Source organism: Heloderma suspectum, chromosome 4 (genome assembly GCF_057233095.1).
Source record: "Heloderma suspectum isolate Gila_16-S chromosome 4, 16-S_ref, whole genome shotgun sequence".
Lineage (NCBI taxonomy): Eukaryota > Metazoa > Chordata > Lepidosauria > Squamata > Helodermatidae > Heloderma > Heloderma suspectum.
Window position 1 is genome coordinate 313,037,396 of NC_139461.1, and position 14,119 is coordinate 313,051,514.

General features: G+C 46.1%; 1 protein-coding gene across 1 annotated transcript in view; it reads left to right on the forward strand.

The window, feature by feature from the left end:
- Window positions 1-289: 289 nt before the first annotated feature.
- LOC146349075 (BPI fold-containing family B member 6-like) overlaps window positions 290-14,119 on the forward strand; it is a 39,011-nt gene continuing 25,181 nt past the window's right edge. The window contains exons 1-6 of the mRNA XM_084851825.1: window positions 290-416; window positions 2,924-3,023; window positions 4,059-4,163; window positions 6,472-6,618; window positions 12,277-12,340; window positions 12,567-12,627. Coding sequence (XP_084707951.1) covers window positions 290-416; window positions 2,924-3,023; window positions 4,059-4,163; window positions 6,472-6,618; window positions 12,277-12,340; window positions 12,567-12,627 — 604 coding nt within the window. The remainder of the gene's footprint in view (window positions 417-2,923; window positions 3,024-4,058; window positions 4,164-6,471; window positions 6,619-12,276; window positions 12,341-12,566; window positions 12,628-14,119) is intronic.

Below are 14,119 nucleotides of genomic sequence, written 5' to 3' on the forward strand. Positions count from 1 at the left end.
GTGTTTCGCAAAGGTGCTCCCCAGGTGCTTTGCGAGTAGATTCAACACCCCACTGACATCAGAGCCACCAGCCTCCACTGCAGGAATTTTTTTTTACATGGATGACTTCTGTGAAGCCCTGTCTCCTGGCACCACCTCCTCCACCCCTCAGTTTGGGGTCTAAATCCCAGCTGTTGTAAGTAATTTATCATGGGATCTCTCATACACGTGCTGTGTTTCTGCTTCCTCCAGCAAGTGCCTCCATTTCAGACTTTCCATCAGCCTATCGCTCGCAGGGAGGTAACGCGCCATGGGGCTGGACTTCAGGAGGCCGTGGATATGCGTGCTGCTTCTCCTCTGTGGCTTGGTGGCCCTTTCTAAAGGAACAAATCCCCCTGGGCCTTTTGTGAAAATTGACCCAATTACAATAGAACACAGTAAGTGAAATGTAAATTGCCCCTAAGCATAGACATACTTCCACTCCTCTCCTTCATGGCTGAGATCTTTCCTGGGAAGATGGAGGACATCCTCAGAAGCACATTATAACGAATCATTGTACCAATTAATTGATTAAAGTTGTATTGACTGATGGCATGTACATACCACCCAGGAATCATGGTTGAAGGAGTCATATAGACATCCCTAAAACAGCCTTCACCACCCTGGAACCTTCTACATATATTGAAATAGAAGTCCCATAATCTCCCAGTGGGTGTTGTTGTCCAACATATCTGGAGACCACCAGGTTAGGGAAGGATGCCTAAAGCAAAAAACCAAAAGCTCATCCCTACTAATTCTTGTCAATAATTTAGGGCCAAGACAAAATGGCCCCCACTTTACCCCCTCGTTCCTAGGCAGTGAAATGAGAGCAGGGGGTGGGAGACATTTCTGCCGTTTTTCTTTTTTGGAGGCAGTGAGATTTGGGAGTGAGGGGAATCCAACCCCCCTCCCACTGCTAGAGTTCCTTCCAGCAGTTGCTGACTGGCCACCCCCACTCTTTTCTCCCCAATGCCCCCTTGGCTGACACACGTTGCTTGGCACCTGCCTGCTCATGCCAAGGCCCTAGAGGGCCCATTGCTATCCCTGGAGCTTCCTGGCTTTGTTGCCCCTCTTGCCCCTTCTGCTGCCTTTTGACCGGCCCTCTCTGGGCGAGTGAGCAGCGACAGGAGAAAGAGCAGCCACCTCTGGACACATCCCCCGCCCCGCCCCCCGCCCTGTCTCTGTCCCTGGGGGATTATTCCAATCAGACCTTGTCGGACAGGGCAAGGACACGGGCAGCAGAAAGAACCATGAGAAGGAAGCAGGCTCCCTGGGGGGGGGGGGCTGCTGCAGGATCTTGAACCCTGGAGCCAGCACGCTGCAGCAGCATCCTGACAGGGGCCTCTGGGGGGGGGGGAATGTGACTTCCCCACTGCAGGGGTCATCCATGCAGTGTTGCCACTCCACAGAGCAGTTGGGAGGGGGGGGGAATGGACCCACCCAGCCAGCTGCTGGCGCTGTTGGGAGGAGCTCCAGCTGTGGGCAGAGATTTTGCCTCTTCAATTTCACCCACACTCCCCATGGCTGGGGGCGGGGGGGGGGGGTTCACCCTCTGGCACTCACAGAAATCTCTACAGAGAACTGTTGGCTCAGTACAGCTAACATTCACCCCAAGGGCTGAGAGCAGGTTACTCCCACTCCATTCCAACTGAGCAGGAAATCCCACTGAAACACAGGGATGGTGTCCTCCACCCCAAAATCAAGGGTTAATTCTAGCTCATCCATGATAAAAACCACCACCCTCTTTGGGGATTAGAGTTCTTTTTTCATTTTCTTTTTCAGATGGCAAATATAATCTTGTCTCCCTTAACTGAAGTTAAACTCCGAGCTCCGACATGAGCCACCAGCTCCCTCCCCACCCCCACCCCAGTGCCTGGAGTAAATTTCCCCTCCCACCATATGCTCCATACTGTCCTGCTGCATGTCCCTGTGCCTCTATTTTGTCCTTGTTTTGCCTGTGGGGGGGATGCCTACTTGAACACTGGCTAGCGTGTGCACACGTATGTCCTGGAAGAGTGCCCATTCCTCTTCTTGCACGCTTCCTCCCCCTCAGCTTAAAACCTCCAAGTGAGAAAGAAAGCTGCATTATAACTGCAGAGTTATAATGTAACTGTGCGCCCATATAAATGCAAACACAAGGACATTAAGGCACCATATAGTACAAAAGAGGCCATCAGAATCAGGCAAGAACCTTTAAGGTGAGAAGAAGAGCGGACGGTATCATTAGTGCACAGTTCAGCTTACACAGGTTCCCAACTTCATCAGGATTTAATATCAGACTATGAAGTGGGTTCACAACCCCAGATGACCTACCTTCACAAACCCTGGTTTTAAATCATGGTTAAGGAGGCAATCTGACTAGACTTAGGACACAGTCCTATGGGTTGCACCCTCGATGATCGTACACCCCCAAACTTGGAGGCTTATGATCATCCAATGCAGGGCAGGAGGAGCGGTGGAGGCTAAATAGGCTTTTCACTAGATGGGCATTTTTGCCTGTCTAGCTGGGGTGCTTCAGAGGGGGAGGGAAGGAGGGTAGAGAGGCCTCAGGATAACTCATATCCTGGCCTCTCCATTCCCCACCCCACCCACTGAAATGCCCCCTTCTGCACCGGCTGAGAGGTGGTGGGATGGGGGCGGAGGTCTGACCCCCCCTCTGAGGCCAGAGCACCGTCTCCTACCTTGGATCGGGAATCTGAAATATCCTGTGACCCCTGGACACTCTCTGGGGACCATAGGATTGCGCTCTCCGTTGCTTGGGGTGGGTGGGTTTAGAGACGGGAGGGTGCACAGCGACAGAGAGAAGGACTCACACTCCACTCCTTCTGTAGTGCTTCATGGAATGCCATGTCACGGCCGCTCTAGACCTGCTGGGCTCAACTATGGCCTGGTGAATCTCTTTCAGCTGCAAAGAAAACCATGACAGAGAGCAACATTCTGGAGGAACTGGCAGAGGCGGCAACAAAAAATCAGGGTGGCGCCAAAGCTATCAAAGGCATCAAAGGGTGAGATGGTTCTCCGTATTCAGGTGACTTGCAGGAACCTACTCGGGAAGGATGGCTGTGTTAGTCTGCAGCAGTCTTCCTGCAGAAGGGTGTCCTCCCAATCAGTCGGACTATAATGCCTATCATTGCCAGGCTGGAAGCAACAAAGAATGAGCATGCCAGTGCTGCAGGACAGCATATTATGCATTCATACAAAAATAAAACCAGTGGCTTTTTCTTGGCACAGAGGACATTCATATGGGAAAAGATGCTCTTGGTAGTGCAAATACTTGGGTAGAAAATTCAGACACAGGGCATCAAACATGAAGTACACAAGCACATATTTTTAGTCCTGTGTGCCCTTAGATGACGTGCATGTAGCCACCAGCCATGGATTAGGCTACTCCTCATGTGAATTTCAAGGAAAACCTGGGCTAAAAGGGCACAGCTGCACATTTCATATTTGAGATGCTGTTCATGTGCTTTACTTTGGGTGTACAAAAAATCTTGTAAGGACTGGCCCTCAGAACTGGCTGTTGGGTCCAGGCTGTAAGAACCCAGTACATCAGCTGGAACGTAGACATGAATTAGTCATGAATGCAGCTGCCACCAAGTTGGTTGAGCGAATGAGCACATTCTTGGCTCTCTGCTCCCACCAGCCCAGACACCTCACCTTCCATGGTGGAGTTTGTGGAGAAATGCAACAGTTCAGCTTAATTCCAGATGCGTTAGAGGAGTCCTCAACTCCACTTACTGCTTGTATTAGCCAGTTGCAATGTTACAGGGGCAGAGGGGGGTGCCCCCTTACCTTTTGTGATAGCCCCCAGAACTACTAATTTTAGAAGGATACTAGTGGGGGAATGATTAGCTAAAATGGGGGGGGGGAAGCAGTGAGGCTTGTGAATGTCATTACCCTTTCATAATAATTAATTTCGTCTTTGTTTAAGATGAGTTTCCCACTGAAGGTTATTCAGCCCCCTGGGCTTTGCCTTTTCAGTTCTCTCCATCAGCAGAACGTATCTCCATCCGTAACCATTGTGTGTCTTTGTCTCGTAGGCTGAAAGTTAAAGATATCCGACCACCTAACGTTACAACGAACTTTATGCTCAACAGTGGAATGGCAATATCTGTATTATCTCAGATAACAATTGCCGGGAAAAGGTGAGTGAGACCCTGCTTTTGTTATAGGTCAAGATCCTGGAGGGTGACTTAGAAAGAGATGAGTCCCAATCCAGAGATCTTGTTTAAGTGTCCTCCGAGGACACACTTGGCCTCTGCCAGATCAAGGTCATTTTTGTCCTGAACAGCACAAGCGCACCCTCTCCACATATTGGCTCAAAAACAGCTTCCTAAAATAAAGTGGTGTTTCTGTGCAGTCCAGAGAACAGTGAGCACTTTTCTTTTTAAAAAGACCCACTGCTAGGCAATTATCTGGATTGGGCATTACATCTGACTGATTCCCTCACTTAAGTTTTCTTTGGTTTATTATCTTCCTTCCACAACCTAGAACACTGCAGATGTGTGGAACTACAGCTCCTAGAATGCCCCAGCCTGCCTTTATAGCTGGTTGAATAGTTCTTATTCCTTGTCTTTTGTAATTTTATCATTATCGAATTGTATGTTTCTTAATAATAGTATGTACACTGCCAGGGATCCCTTGTGGATGAAATGCTGTTTATAATTTTAAAAATAATAAATAAATCCACAGGTCTTTGAGCTTTTCTACATGAGGCTGTTAATCTGCTATACCTACTTTTGGTTTCATCACAGAATTGAGATCTGTGCACTATGAAAAGCATTTCCTTTCATGCTTTTCCACTTCATAACCTCTAGGTGGCAATATGTTATAGCAGAATAGCACAATTACACAAGTAGAAAAAGTATTTTCTTTGTCTTTCACAAATAATACTGCATTTCCTCTGCTTTAAAAAAAACGTGCAGAATGTTCTGTTTAAAAACAGAAGCAAAACTGGAGAGTCATGGCATTGTCTAAAGAACCCATAAACAACTGTGAGTAGGGAATGATGAAAGCAAAATAAATGCCTCATGTAGAAAAGTTCTTTGTTCTCCCAGGGAGCTGTAGCCCAGCTCTGATTAACACCACATGCCTCTGATATACCTCCTTACAGTTTTCCATCTTGTTTCCCCTTGACATAGTGCAAAGCAGGAGATTATAGACTGCAAGACAAGACTTAGGGTGCTTCCAGATGGAGGGCTCCTAGTACTAACCATTAAAAGCCATTGTGCAACCATTCTGTCCTGTTTTCCTTAACAGAATTTTTTTCTGGTAAGAAAAAGAGGGAAGAAGCAGTGGGAAAATATGAGAGGGGATACAAATTGAAAATGTCATCATCTAGAATCCCCATTAAATTCCTTGAATGAGGCAGGATGATTTCACAATAAAAGCCTCATCTGGAAACACCCTTAAATGCTAAAAAGCATCCCTGCTCATGGGGTCAACAACAGATTGGAAGCAAAGCATTTTCTTTGACTTGGGACATTCAGGCATGGAGCCCTTTCATCATCATGAACAACAACAAAATTTCTATACTGCCCCATAGCCAAAGCTCTCTGGGCAGTTTACAAAGGTTAAAACATTAAAAGTACAATATGAAAAATTTAAAATATAAAAAACACACAGACAGTATATACACAAAGACAACATATATCTAAAAACAACTTTGAGCAATCAGCAAAACCATAAAACAAATCCAGGATCAATAATAACTCATCATATGATGCCAAATGCCTGGGAAAAGAGAAAAGTCTTGACATAGTGCCAAAAAGATAACAATGCTGATGCCAGGCAGGCCTTATCGGGGAGATAATTCCACAGTTGGGGGACTGCCCCTGAGAAGGGCCTCTCCCTTGTTGCTGTCTTCCAAGCCTCCCTTGGAATAGGCAGCCAGAGGAGGACCTTAGATGTTGAGCACAATGCACGGGTATGTTTGAGCCGGGAGAGGCGCTCTGCCAGATATTGCAGTCCCAAGCCATATAGAAGACAAGTCCCACCAGGTCCTACATCAAACTAAAAGGCCCATGCTGAAATACATTTGCATTTCAAAATCCCATTTTTAATGCAAATGTAACACTACAGAATATTACAGCACCTAGCAAAGTGTTGGTGGTCTATGTTGTTCACTTCAATAGATTTTGAAATTATACAACCACTCATTCACTGTAGAGTACTGTATAAGTCAGGTAGCTCAGTGGTAGAGCCCCTGATTTGCACACCGAAGGTCCCAGGTTCAATCCCTGGCTTCTCCGGGTAGGGCTGGAAAGACCCCCCGATGAAGCCCCAGAGAGCTGCTGCTGCCAGTGAATGTCAGCAATACTGGGCTAGATGGATCAAGGCAGGTCCGACTTGATAGAAGGCAGCTTCCAATGTGCCTTTATTCCAGGTATTACTGGAAAGGCCAGGCATGTCAGGAACCATTGTCCCAAAGTAACCAGATTTGATTTTGTGCAGTTTTATAGGTGGCACTATGGAGATCACTGTGAAATCCAACATGACAACAATATGTTCCTTAAAATCGGACCCAGTTAAGTACATCATACTTGAAATAAAGAACTGTATTGTGGAACTTATGGGCTGTAAAACCAACCTTCCCAGCAGGTGAGAACCAGAATATGGGCATGTCCTTCCCGTTCAGCCATATTTCATACATATTTTCTGGAGGGGTAGTAATGGGGACAAATTGGAAACAGTGAGGTCAGAGGTAAATGAAATATGGAAAGTATCAAGACTGAGAATTACGATATTAACCGGAGCCATTCACAGAATAGTTGTTAGTGATAAGACAGACATTCTGGAATTGGTAAACTAACTCTAACTAACACATGCAGTGTGATGAGAAAACCTTTATCTTGAGTCACACCACAGGTGTATTTTAAGAAGTTTTTCTTTTAAAAGAAATCACAGATTAATGCAGAAACAGAAAGGAATGGTGTCATGGGCAAAAACATGCAGACATGACACAGACCCAAAAGAGAGATTGGCATACCTCTATTTTTTTGCATCAGAACTTCTTTAGAATTCATATGCACATTTAATCAATCAGTTAATTGATTAATCATTGATTAATACAAGAGGGAAATTATGACTTCATAAGATAGGTATAACTGAGACTTGGTGGGATGACTCTCATGACTGGAATACAGCAATTGAAGGATATAACTTGTTCAAAAAGAACAGGAGGAACAGAAAGGGAGGTGGGGTTGCACTATATGTGAAAAATACATATCTCTGCACAGAAATACAGGAGGAGGAGCTTGGTAGCCCCATCGAGAGCATCTGGATCAAAATAAATGGAGCAAAGAATAAAAGGAACCTGATCGTCGGAGTCTACTACCGGCCACCCAATCAAGGAGAAGATGAGGATGAAACTTTTGAAAAGCAAATAGCCAGTGTTTTAAGGAAGCATGATGTAGTAGTAATGGGGGACTTCAATTTCCCTGATATTTGTTGGGAGACAAATTCTGCAAAACATGGCCCCTCCAGGAAATTCCTGACTTGTGTGGCGGATAACTTCCTCCTACAGAAAGTAGAGGAAGGAACTAGAGGATCGGCTATCCTCGACTTGATCCTAACCAACAGAGATGACTTAGTGGATAAAGTAGCAGTTGCAGGAACTCTGGGGGAAAGCGACCATGTTGTACTTGAGTTCTTGGTTCTAAGGGAAGCAAAAGCCGAGTGTAGTCAAACGCGTACCCTAGATTTTAGGAAAGCTGATTTTCATAAACTCAGAACAATGATCAGGAAGGTCCCATGGCAAGTGACGCTAATGAGAAAAGGAGTCCAAGATGGGTGGGAGCTTTCAAAAAAGGAAATTCTCAAGGCACAATTACAAACCATTCCAACAAGAAGAAAAGGTGGAAGACAACAGATGAAGCCAATGTGGCTTCACAAAAAGCTTAGAGATGACCTAAAAACAAAAAAGGACACATTAGGAAGTGGAAAGAAGGCCAAGTAACAAAGGAATAGTACAGGCAGGTAGTACAGACTTGCAGGGATGGCGTGAGGAAGGCTAAAGCGGAGAACAAGCTGAGGTTAGCGAGGGATGCTAAAAACAACAAAAAGGCTTTCTTCAGCTACGTGCATAGTAAAAGGCAGAGGAAAGAAATGGTGGTTCAGCTATTAAATAAGGATGGCAAAACGATAACAGATGACAAAGAAAAGGCAGAGGTGCTCAATTCCTACTTTGGTTCAGTCTTCTCCCAAAAGAGGGTCTATGACCCCCCTGGCAAAGGCTGAAGGGGCAGGATTGCAGCTTGAGATCGATAGGCAGATGGTCAAGGAACACCTAATTACTTTGAAGGAGTTCACATCTCCAGGGCCAGATGAACTGCATCCTAGAGTAATAAAGGAACTGGCAGAAGAACTCTCAGAACCACTGTCTATTCTCTTTGAGAAATCATGGAGGACGGGGGAAGTGCCAGCTGACTGGAGAAGGGCTCATGTTGTCCCTATCTTCAAAAATGGCAAAAAGGAAGAACCTGGGAACTACAGACCAGTCAGTCTGACATCAATCCCTGGGAAAATTCTGGAGCAGATGATAAAGCAATCTATCTGGAAGCACCTTGAAAACAATGCCGTGATTACTCGAAGCCAACATGGATTTGTCAAAAACAAGTCCTGCCAGACGAATCTGATCTCATTTTTGGATCAAGTAACCTCCCTTGTGGACCGTGGGAATGTTGTAGACATCATATACCTCGACTTCAGCAAAGCTTTCCACAAAGTGCCCCATGATATCCTGATGAGCAAACTAACTGAAAGTGGGCTAGATGAAACAATGATCAGGTGGATCCACAGTTGACTACAGAATCGGACTCAAAGAGTGTTTATCGATGGGACCTTCTCAAACTGGGGAAACGTAACAAGTGGGGTACTGCAGGGCTCAGTCCTGGGCCCAGTGCTCTTCAACATTTGTATTAATGACTTGGAGGAGGAGGTATCCAGCCTCCTTTTGAATTTCATTCTGTTGTTTTCTGCCCAGCACTCCAGTCTGTCAAGATCACCTTGAATTTTGTTTCTGTCTTCCAAAGTATTAGCTATCCTGCCCAATTTGTGTCATCTGCAAATTTGATCAGCATTCCCGGCACCTCCTCCTCCAAGTCATTAATAAAAAAGTTGAAGATCACTGGGCCCAGGACTGAGCCCTGCAGTGCCCTGCTTATTACTTCTCCCCAGTTTGAGAAGATCCCATTGATAAGCACTCTTTGAGTCCAATTCTGTAGCCAACTGTGGATCCACCGGATCATTGTTTCAACTAGCCCACTTTGAGCTAGTTTGCTCATCAGGACATCATGGGGCACTTTGTCGAAACTTTGCTGAAGTTGAGGAATATGATGTCCACAGCATTCCCACAGTCCACAAGGGAGGTTACCTGATCAAAAAAATAAGATCAGATTTGTCTGGCAGGATTTGTTTCCCCCGTCCTCCATGAATGCTCAAAGAGAATAGACAGTGGTTCTGAGAGTTCTTCTGCTAGTTCCTTTATTACTTTAGGGTGCAATTCATCTGGCCCTGGAGATTTGAACTCATTCAAAGTAATTAGCGTAGCCTATCACATATCCTAATTTGTGTAGCCTATCACATGAAAAATAAGCAGGGACGCAAATGGTGTCCTCAATGCTGTTTGCGGCCGTAAAGGTCTTAGTTTAAGCTAAATGCAGCCATTTACGGCTGCATTTACCTTAAACTAAGACCATTACGGCTGCAAATGGCATCCTGGATGCCATTTGTGTCCGCAGTCAATACCCCTCAGCCAGGTTCCTCGCATGGTGGCCATATCGCTGGTGCTCCAGAGTCGGAGGAGCCGGCTGAAGAGGATTCTGCAGGGAGGCAGAGGTAAGTGCTCCGTTCCGCCACAGACTCCAGGGGGGCGGATTCTTTAGAATCCAGCCTCATTAGACTCCATGGCGGAATTCTCCGCCATCCCTAGGATCAAGTCAAGGATATCTGATCCTCTTGTTCCTTCCTCTACTTTCTGTAGGAGGAAATTATTAGCAACACAAGTCATGTTTTGCAGAATTTGTCTCCCAACCAATATTGGGGAAATTGAAGTCCCCCATTACTACTTCATCATGCTTCCTTGAAACATTGGCTATTTGCTTTTCAAAAGTTTCATTCTCGTCTTCTCCTTGATTGGGTGGCCAGTAGTAGACTCCAACCACCAGGTTCCTTTTATGCTTTGCTCCATTTATTTTAATCCAGATGCTCTCGATGGGGCTACCAAGCTCCTCCTCCTGTACTTCTGTGCAGAGATAGGTATTTTTCACATATAGTGCAACGCCACCTCCCTTTCTGTTCCTCCTGTTCTTTTTGAACAAGTTATAACCTCCAATTGCTGTATTCCAACCATAAGAGTCATCCCACCAAGTCTCAGTTACACCTATCAAGTCATAATTTCCTTGCTGTATTAAGAGTTCAAGTTTGCTCTGTTTGTTTCCCATACCCTGGGCATTAGTATATAGACATCGAAGACCATGTGCTTCATGGTCTGGCTTTCTTCCTACATGTTTGTGAAGAATATTATTGGGCGCTATTAGAGCTGTTTTCTCCATTGCGGTGCATGAGCCTTTATCCATTGTTACCCCCCAACTTTACATCTCCCTTCCCCGTAGGATTCAGTTTAAAGCCCTCCTGATGAAGTTTTTCATGCTGTGGCCAAACACATTCTTCCCAGCCCTTGTGAGGTGCAACCCATCCCTTGCCAACAGTCCATCTTCCAGGAAGTATAGCCTGTGGTCCCAGAATCCAAATCTCTCTCGTTCACATCACCTTCATAGCCAGTCATTCACCCGGTGTATTTTCTTTCCCTTTCTATCCATCTTCTGACTGCTGGAAGGATGGATGAGAAAACTATCTGCCCCGAAAGTTCTTGAGTTTCCTTCCCAAAGCTTCACAGTCTGACATGATTTCTTCGTAGCTCCGCTTGGCGGTATCATTTGTTCCCACATGGATGAGAAGAAAGGGATACCTGTCAGTGGGCTTTATGAGTGCAGGCAACCGTTCAGTCACGTCTCTAATCCATCCTCCCAGGAGACAGCATACCTGGAGAGTCCACAGGTCTTCATGACATACTTGGGTTTTGATCCCACGCAGCAAGGAGTCTCCCACTACTACTGCACTTCTCTTCTTGTTGTTGTAGGCCTTGGTTTCATCGCCTTTGCTTGACTGACCTTCAGCCTCTTGCTCACTCTCATGCAGGTTCCCCTGTAATTCTTCTTCTGCAGGCTGTCCTCCAGTCTCATCCTCAAGTACCTGAAAATGGTTCCTTAGTTCCACTGCCTCCACTGATGCAGAGTGGCTTTTAGTTCTCTGCTCCTGTCACCCTTTTCCAAGGAGTATCTTCGACTTCATTTTTCCTCACCTCAACATTTCCCTCTTCTGCCTCAGCTTGCTGTTGCTCTTCTAACTCCTGTACTTCGTTTTGCTGCCATAGTTCCACCATTCTGTCCAAGAACTCTTCGCGTTCTCTTATTCCCTGGAGGGTCGACAGTCGCCACTCCAGTCCACTTACTTTTTCTTCCTGCAGCGTGATCAACTTGCACTTGTTGCAGGTGTAGGCCATGTTGTTCTCAGGCAAGAAAACAAACATGGCACACACCTGGCAGGTCACCACCACTGGCGAGTCTTGTCCTTCCATAGTCTGTTTTCCTTTTTGTGTCTAGCTTTCTGATTGTTCTAGAGTAGCCTGTGCCTGGTCCTCTACTCATTGGAGATTAAAAACAGAGTCCCACTGGAATGGAAGTGTGTGTTACAAGACAAATAAATGAAAAAAAAAGTTTTTTAAAGAAAATGTTAGGGGCCTCCCCCATGACCTCCGCTGCTGAACTCCCCTGTCCAACTCCTGTTTGCTCCCCCTGTTCGCTCCCCCTGTTCGTTCGCTCTGGTCGCTCGCTCTCTGGGAGCTTGCTTGCTTCTGTAGTCCCTGGACCAGCTGGAGCAGCTTGCTCTGCTCTGCTCTGCTCTGCTCTGCTCAGCTGGGAGGTAGGAAATGGACTGAAGCTCCCTGCCCATACAGCTGCTGGGAGTACTCAGATGTCTCTGGAATCACATCTGTTTTGGCCTTGAACTGATGGCTTGTGGAAAATCAAAATAACAAGAAACAGCCTCAGACCCCTGTGATCCATTGATGAGTTGAAGCATTTGGCTGGGTATTGCTGGCATCAAAACAGATGAATGTGGTTGGCAGCTTGAAGTAACAACTCTTCTGAGCTTAGATTTCCTAACCCCTGGTGTTCACATGTCTCTTCCTCCCCACAGCATGCTTCCAAAGATAGTGAATAAGTTTCTGAATTCTACCCTTGTGAAAGTCCTGCCAGGAATGGTAAGTCTCATGGTGTGAAGACAGCAACTGTTTATCATCCAGTAAGTTGCTGGGATGGTGTGTTTACTTTACTGAAGTTGTGCAGAAGCACAGAAAAACAGCCAGAGAACTGTATGCAGTGCAATTTAAATGAAAACATGTTACAGCAGCAGAAACTGCTTCAGTAGCATTTTGGCTGTGGGAGTTTGCTATTCGTTTCCAGCATTGCCTCTCCTCTCCCTTCCAGATGTGCCCAGCAGCAGAGAAAGTGGTCAGCTACTTGCAGGAAAAACTGAAACTCATCTTTGGTGAGCTTAGCTGGCTTCTTCTGTGCCTTTTCCCATCATGCCAAGCAGTGTCACTCTTCTAAACTGCCTCTTCTCAGAATTCAGCTCCTAGGGGTAACTGGTCATCACACGGGAAGGAAGGCCCCGTGCTTGTGCCATGACTGCAGGAAGAAACTGCCCTGCCAAGGCGGGAGGAAAGGGATGGCTAATAACATGGCAGTTGTCGACAGCATGGTGGATGTTCCATAGGGATACAGTATTTCAGAGATATCTGTCAAACCAAAGGGACAAACTGGAATGACTGTTTTGGCACAGTGAAGTCTGGCTTGATGTTAGGAAAGGGTCATAGCTCGGGGCAGAGCACATGGCCTGCGTGCAGAGGAACCCAGGCAGTCCCAAGGGCCCCAGAGATCTCACTCTGCCAGTGGGACATTGCCAGCCAGAGCAGATAACAATACTGGGCGAAGTGGGCTGGTGGTATGACTCAGGGCCAGACCATATGTGATATAGGAGATCTGTGGTAGCATTTTGCCCCCGTGGCAAGTAGCAGCTGGGAGGCCCCTGTAGCCCACCCCCGATGAACTATCAAGACTTTAATAGCAACTGTGAGGACTGAGGCCACTGCATTGGAGGAGAGGGTTGCTTGGCGTTGTCTTCCAACATCAAGTTTGGAAGACAACGCCAAGCGACCCTCTCCTCTCCAGTGCAGTGGCCTCAATCCTCACAGTTGCTATTAAAGTCTTGATAGTTCATCGGGGGTGGGCTACAGGGGCCTTTACATCAGATTTCCCATGTCTAATAAACCTGTTAGTCAAATGTATTCAAGGGAGAAACTATTTTATTTATTCGTTACATTTCTGTGCTGCCCAGTAGCTGAAGCGACTGCGGCAGCACAAGCTTCATATGCCACTTGCAGTCAGATTGACATTAGCTGTTGGTGAATCATTTAGAAGTTGATTTGTTCAATTGTTTTGGATGCCCTAGAATTCAGGTTGCTACACTGATGATGAAAGTCTGTCACTGATAGTCAGCATTCCTATTTTTAGGAGGGGCGCTTGAATTTTGTTGGTTAGCATCCTCCTGTATGGGGGGGGGGGGCAAACCAGGGCTAAGATGACCAGTTGTGATAACAAGCTCTGTGGCGGCAAGGCCCTATTCATTCTGGCCAGCTAGTGTGTGTGAATTAGCTTTTAAATAAATACCCAAGCTCGTGGTTCTCAAACTTTCTGCCTTTGGGGAACCCTTTTTTTCCATTGGCTTACCTGTCAAGGAACTCCTGCACATTGCAGAGGATTCACCACATGCTCTAGGAAGCTCTCTTTCAGCAAACATTTCTTGAATGTAAATCATGGAGAAGACACCAACAACTGAGAAATCCACAGAGAACATGTTCATTCATTTAGCTCAAACTAAACATATACTGAGTCCTTGCTCTGAAACTGGGCTATGTATTTCATTTCATTTTATTTATTTATATCCTTGCTTTCCACTAAAAGTTCAGGCACCTTAGTCC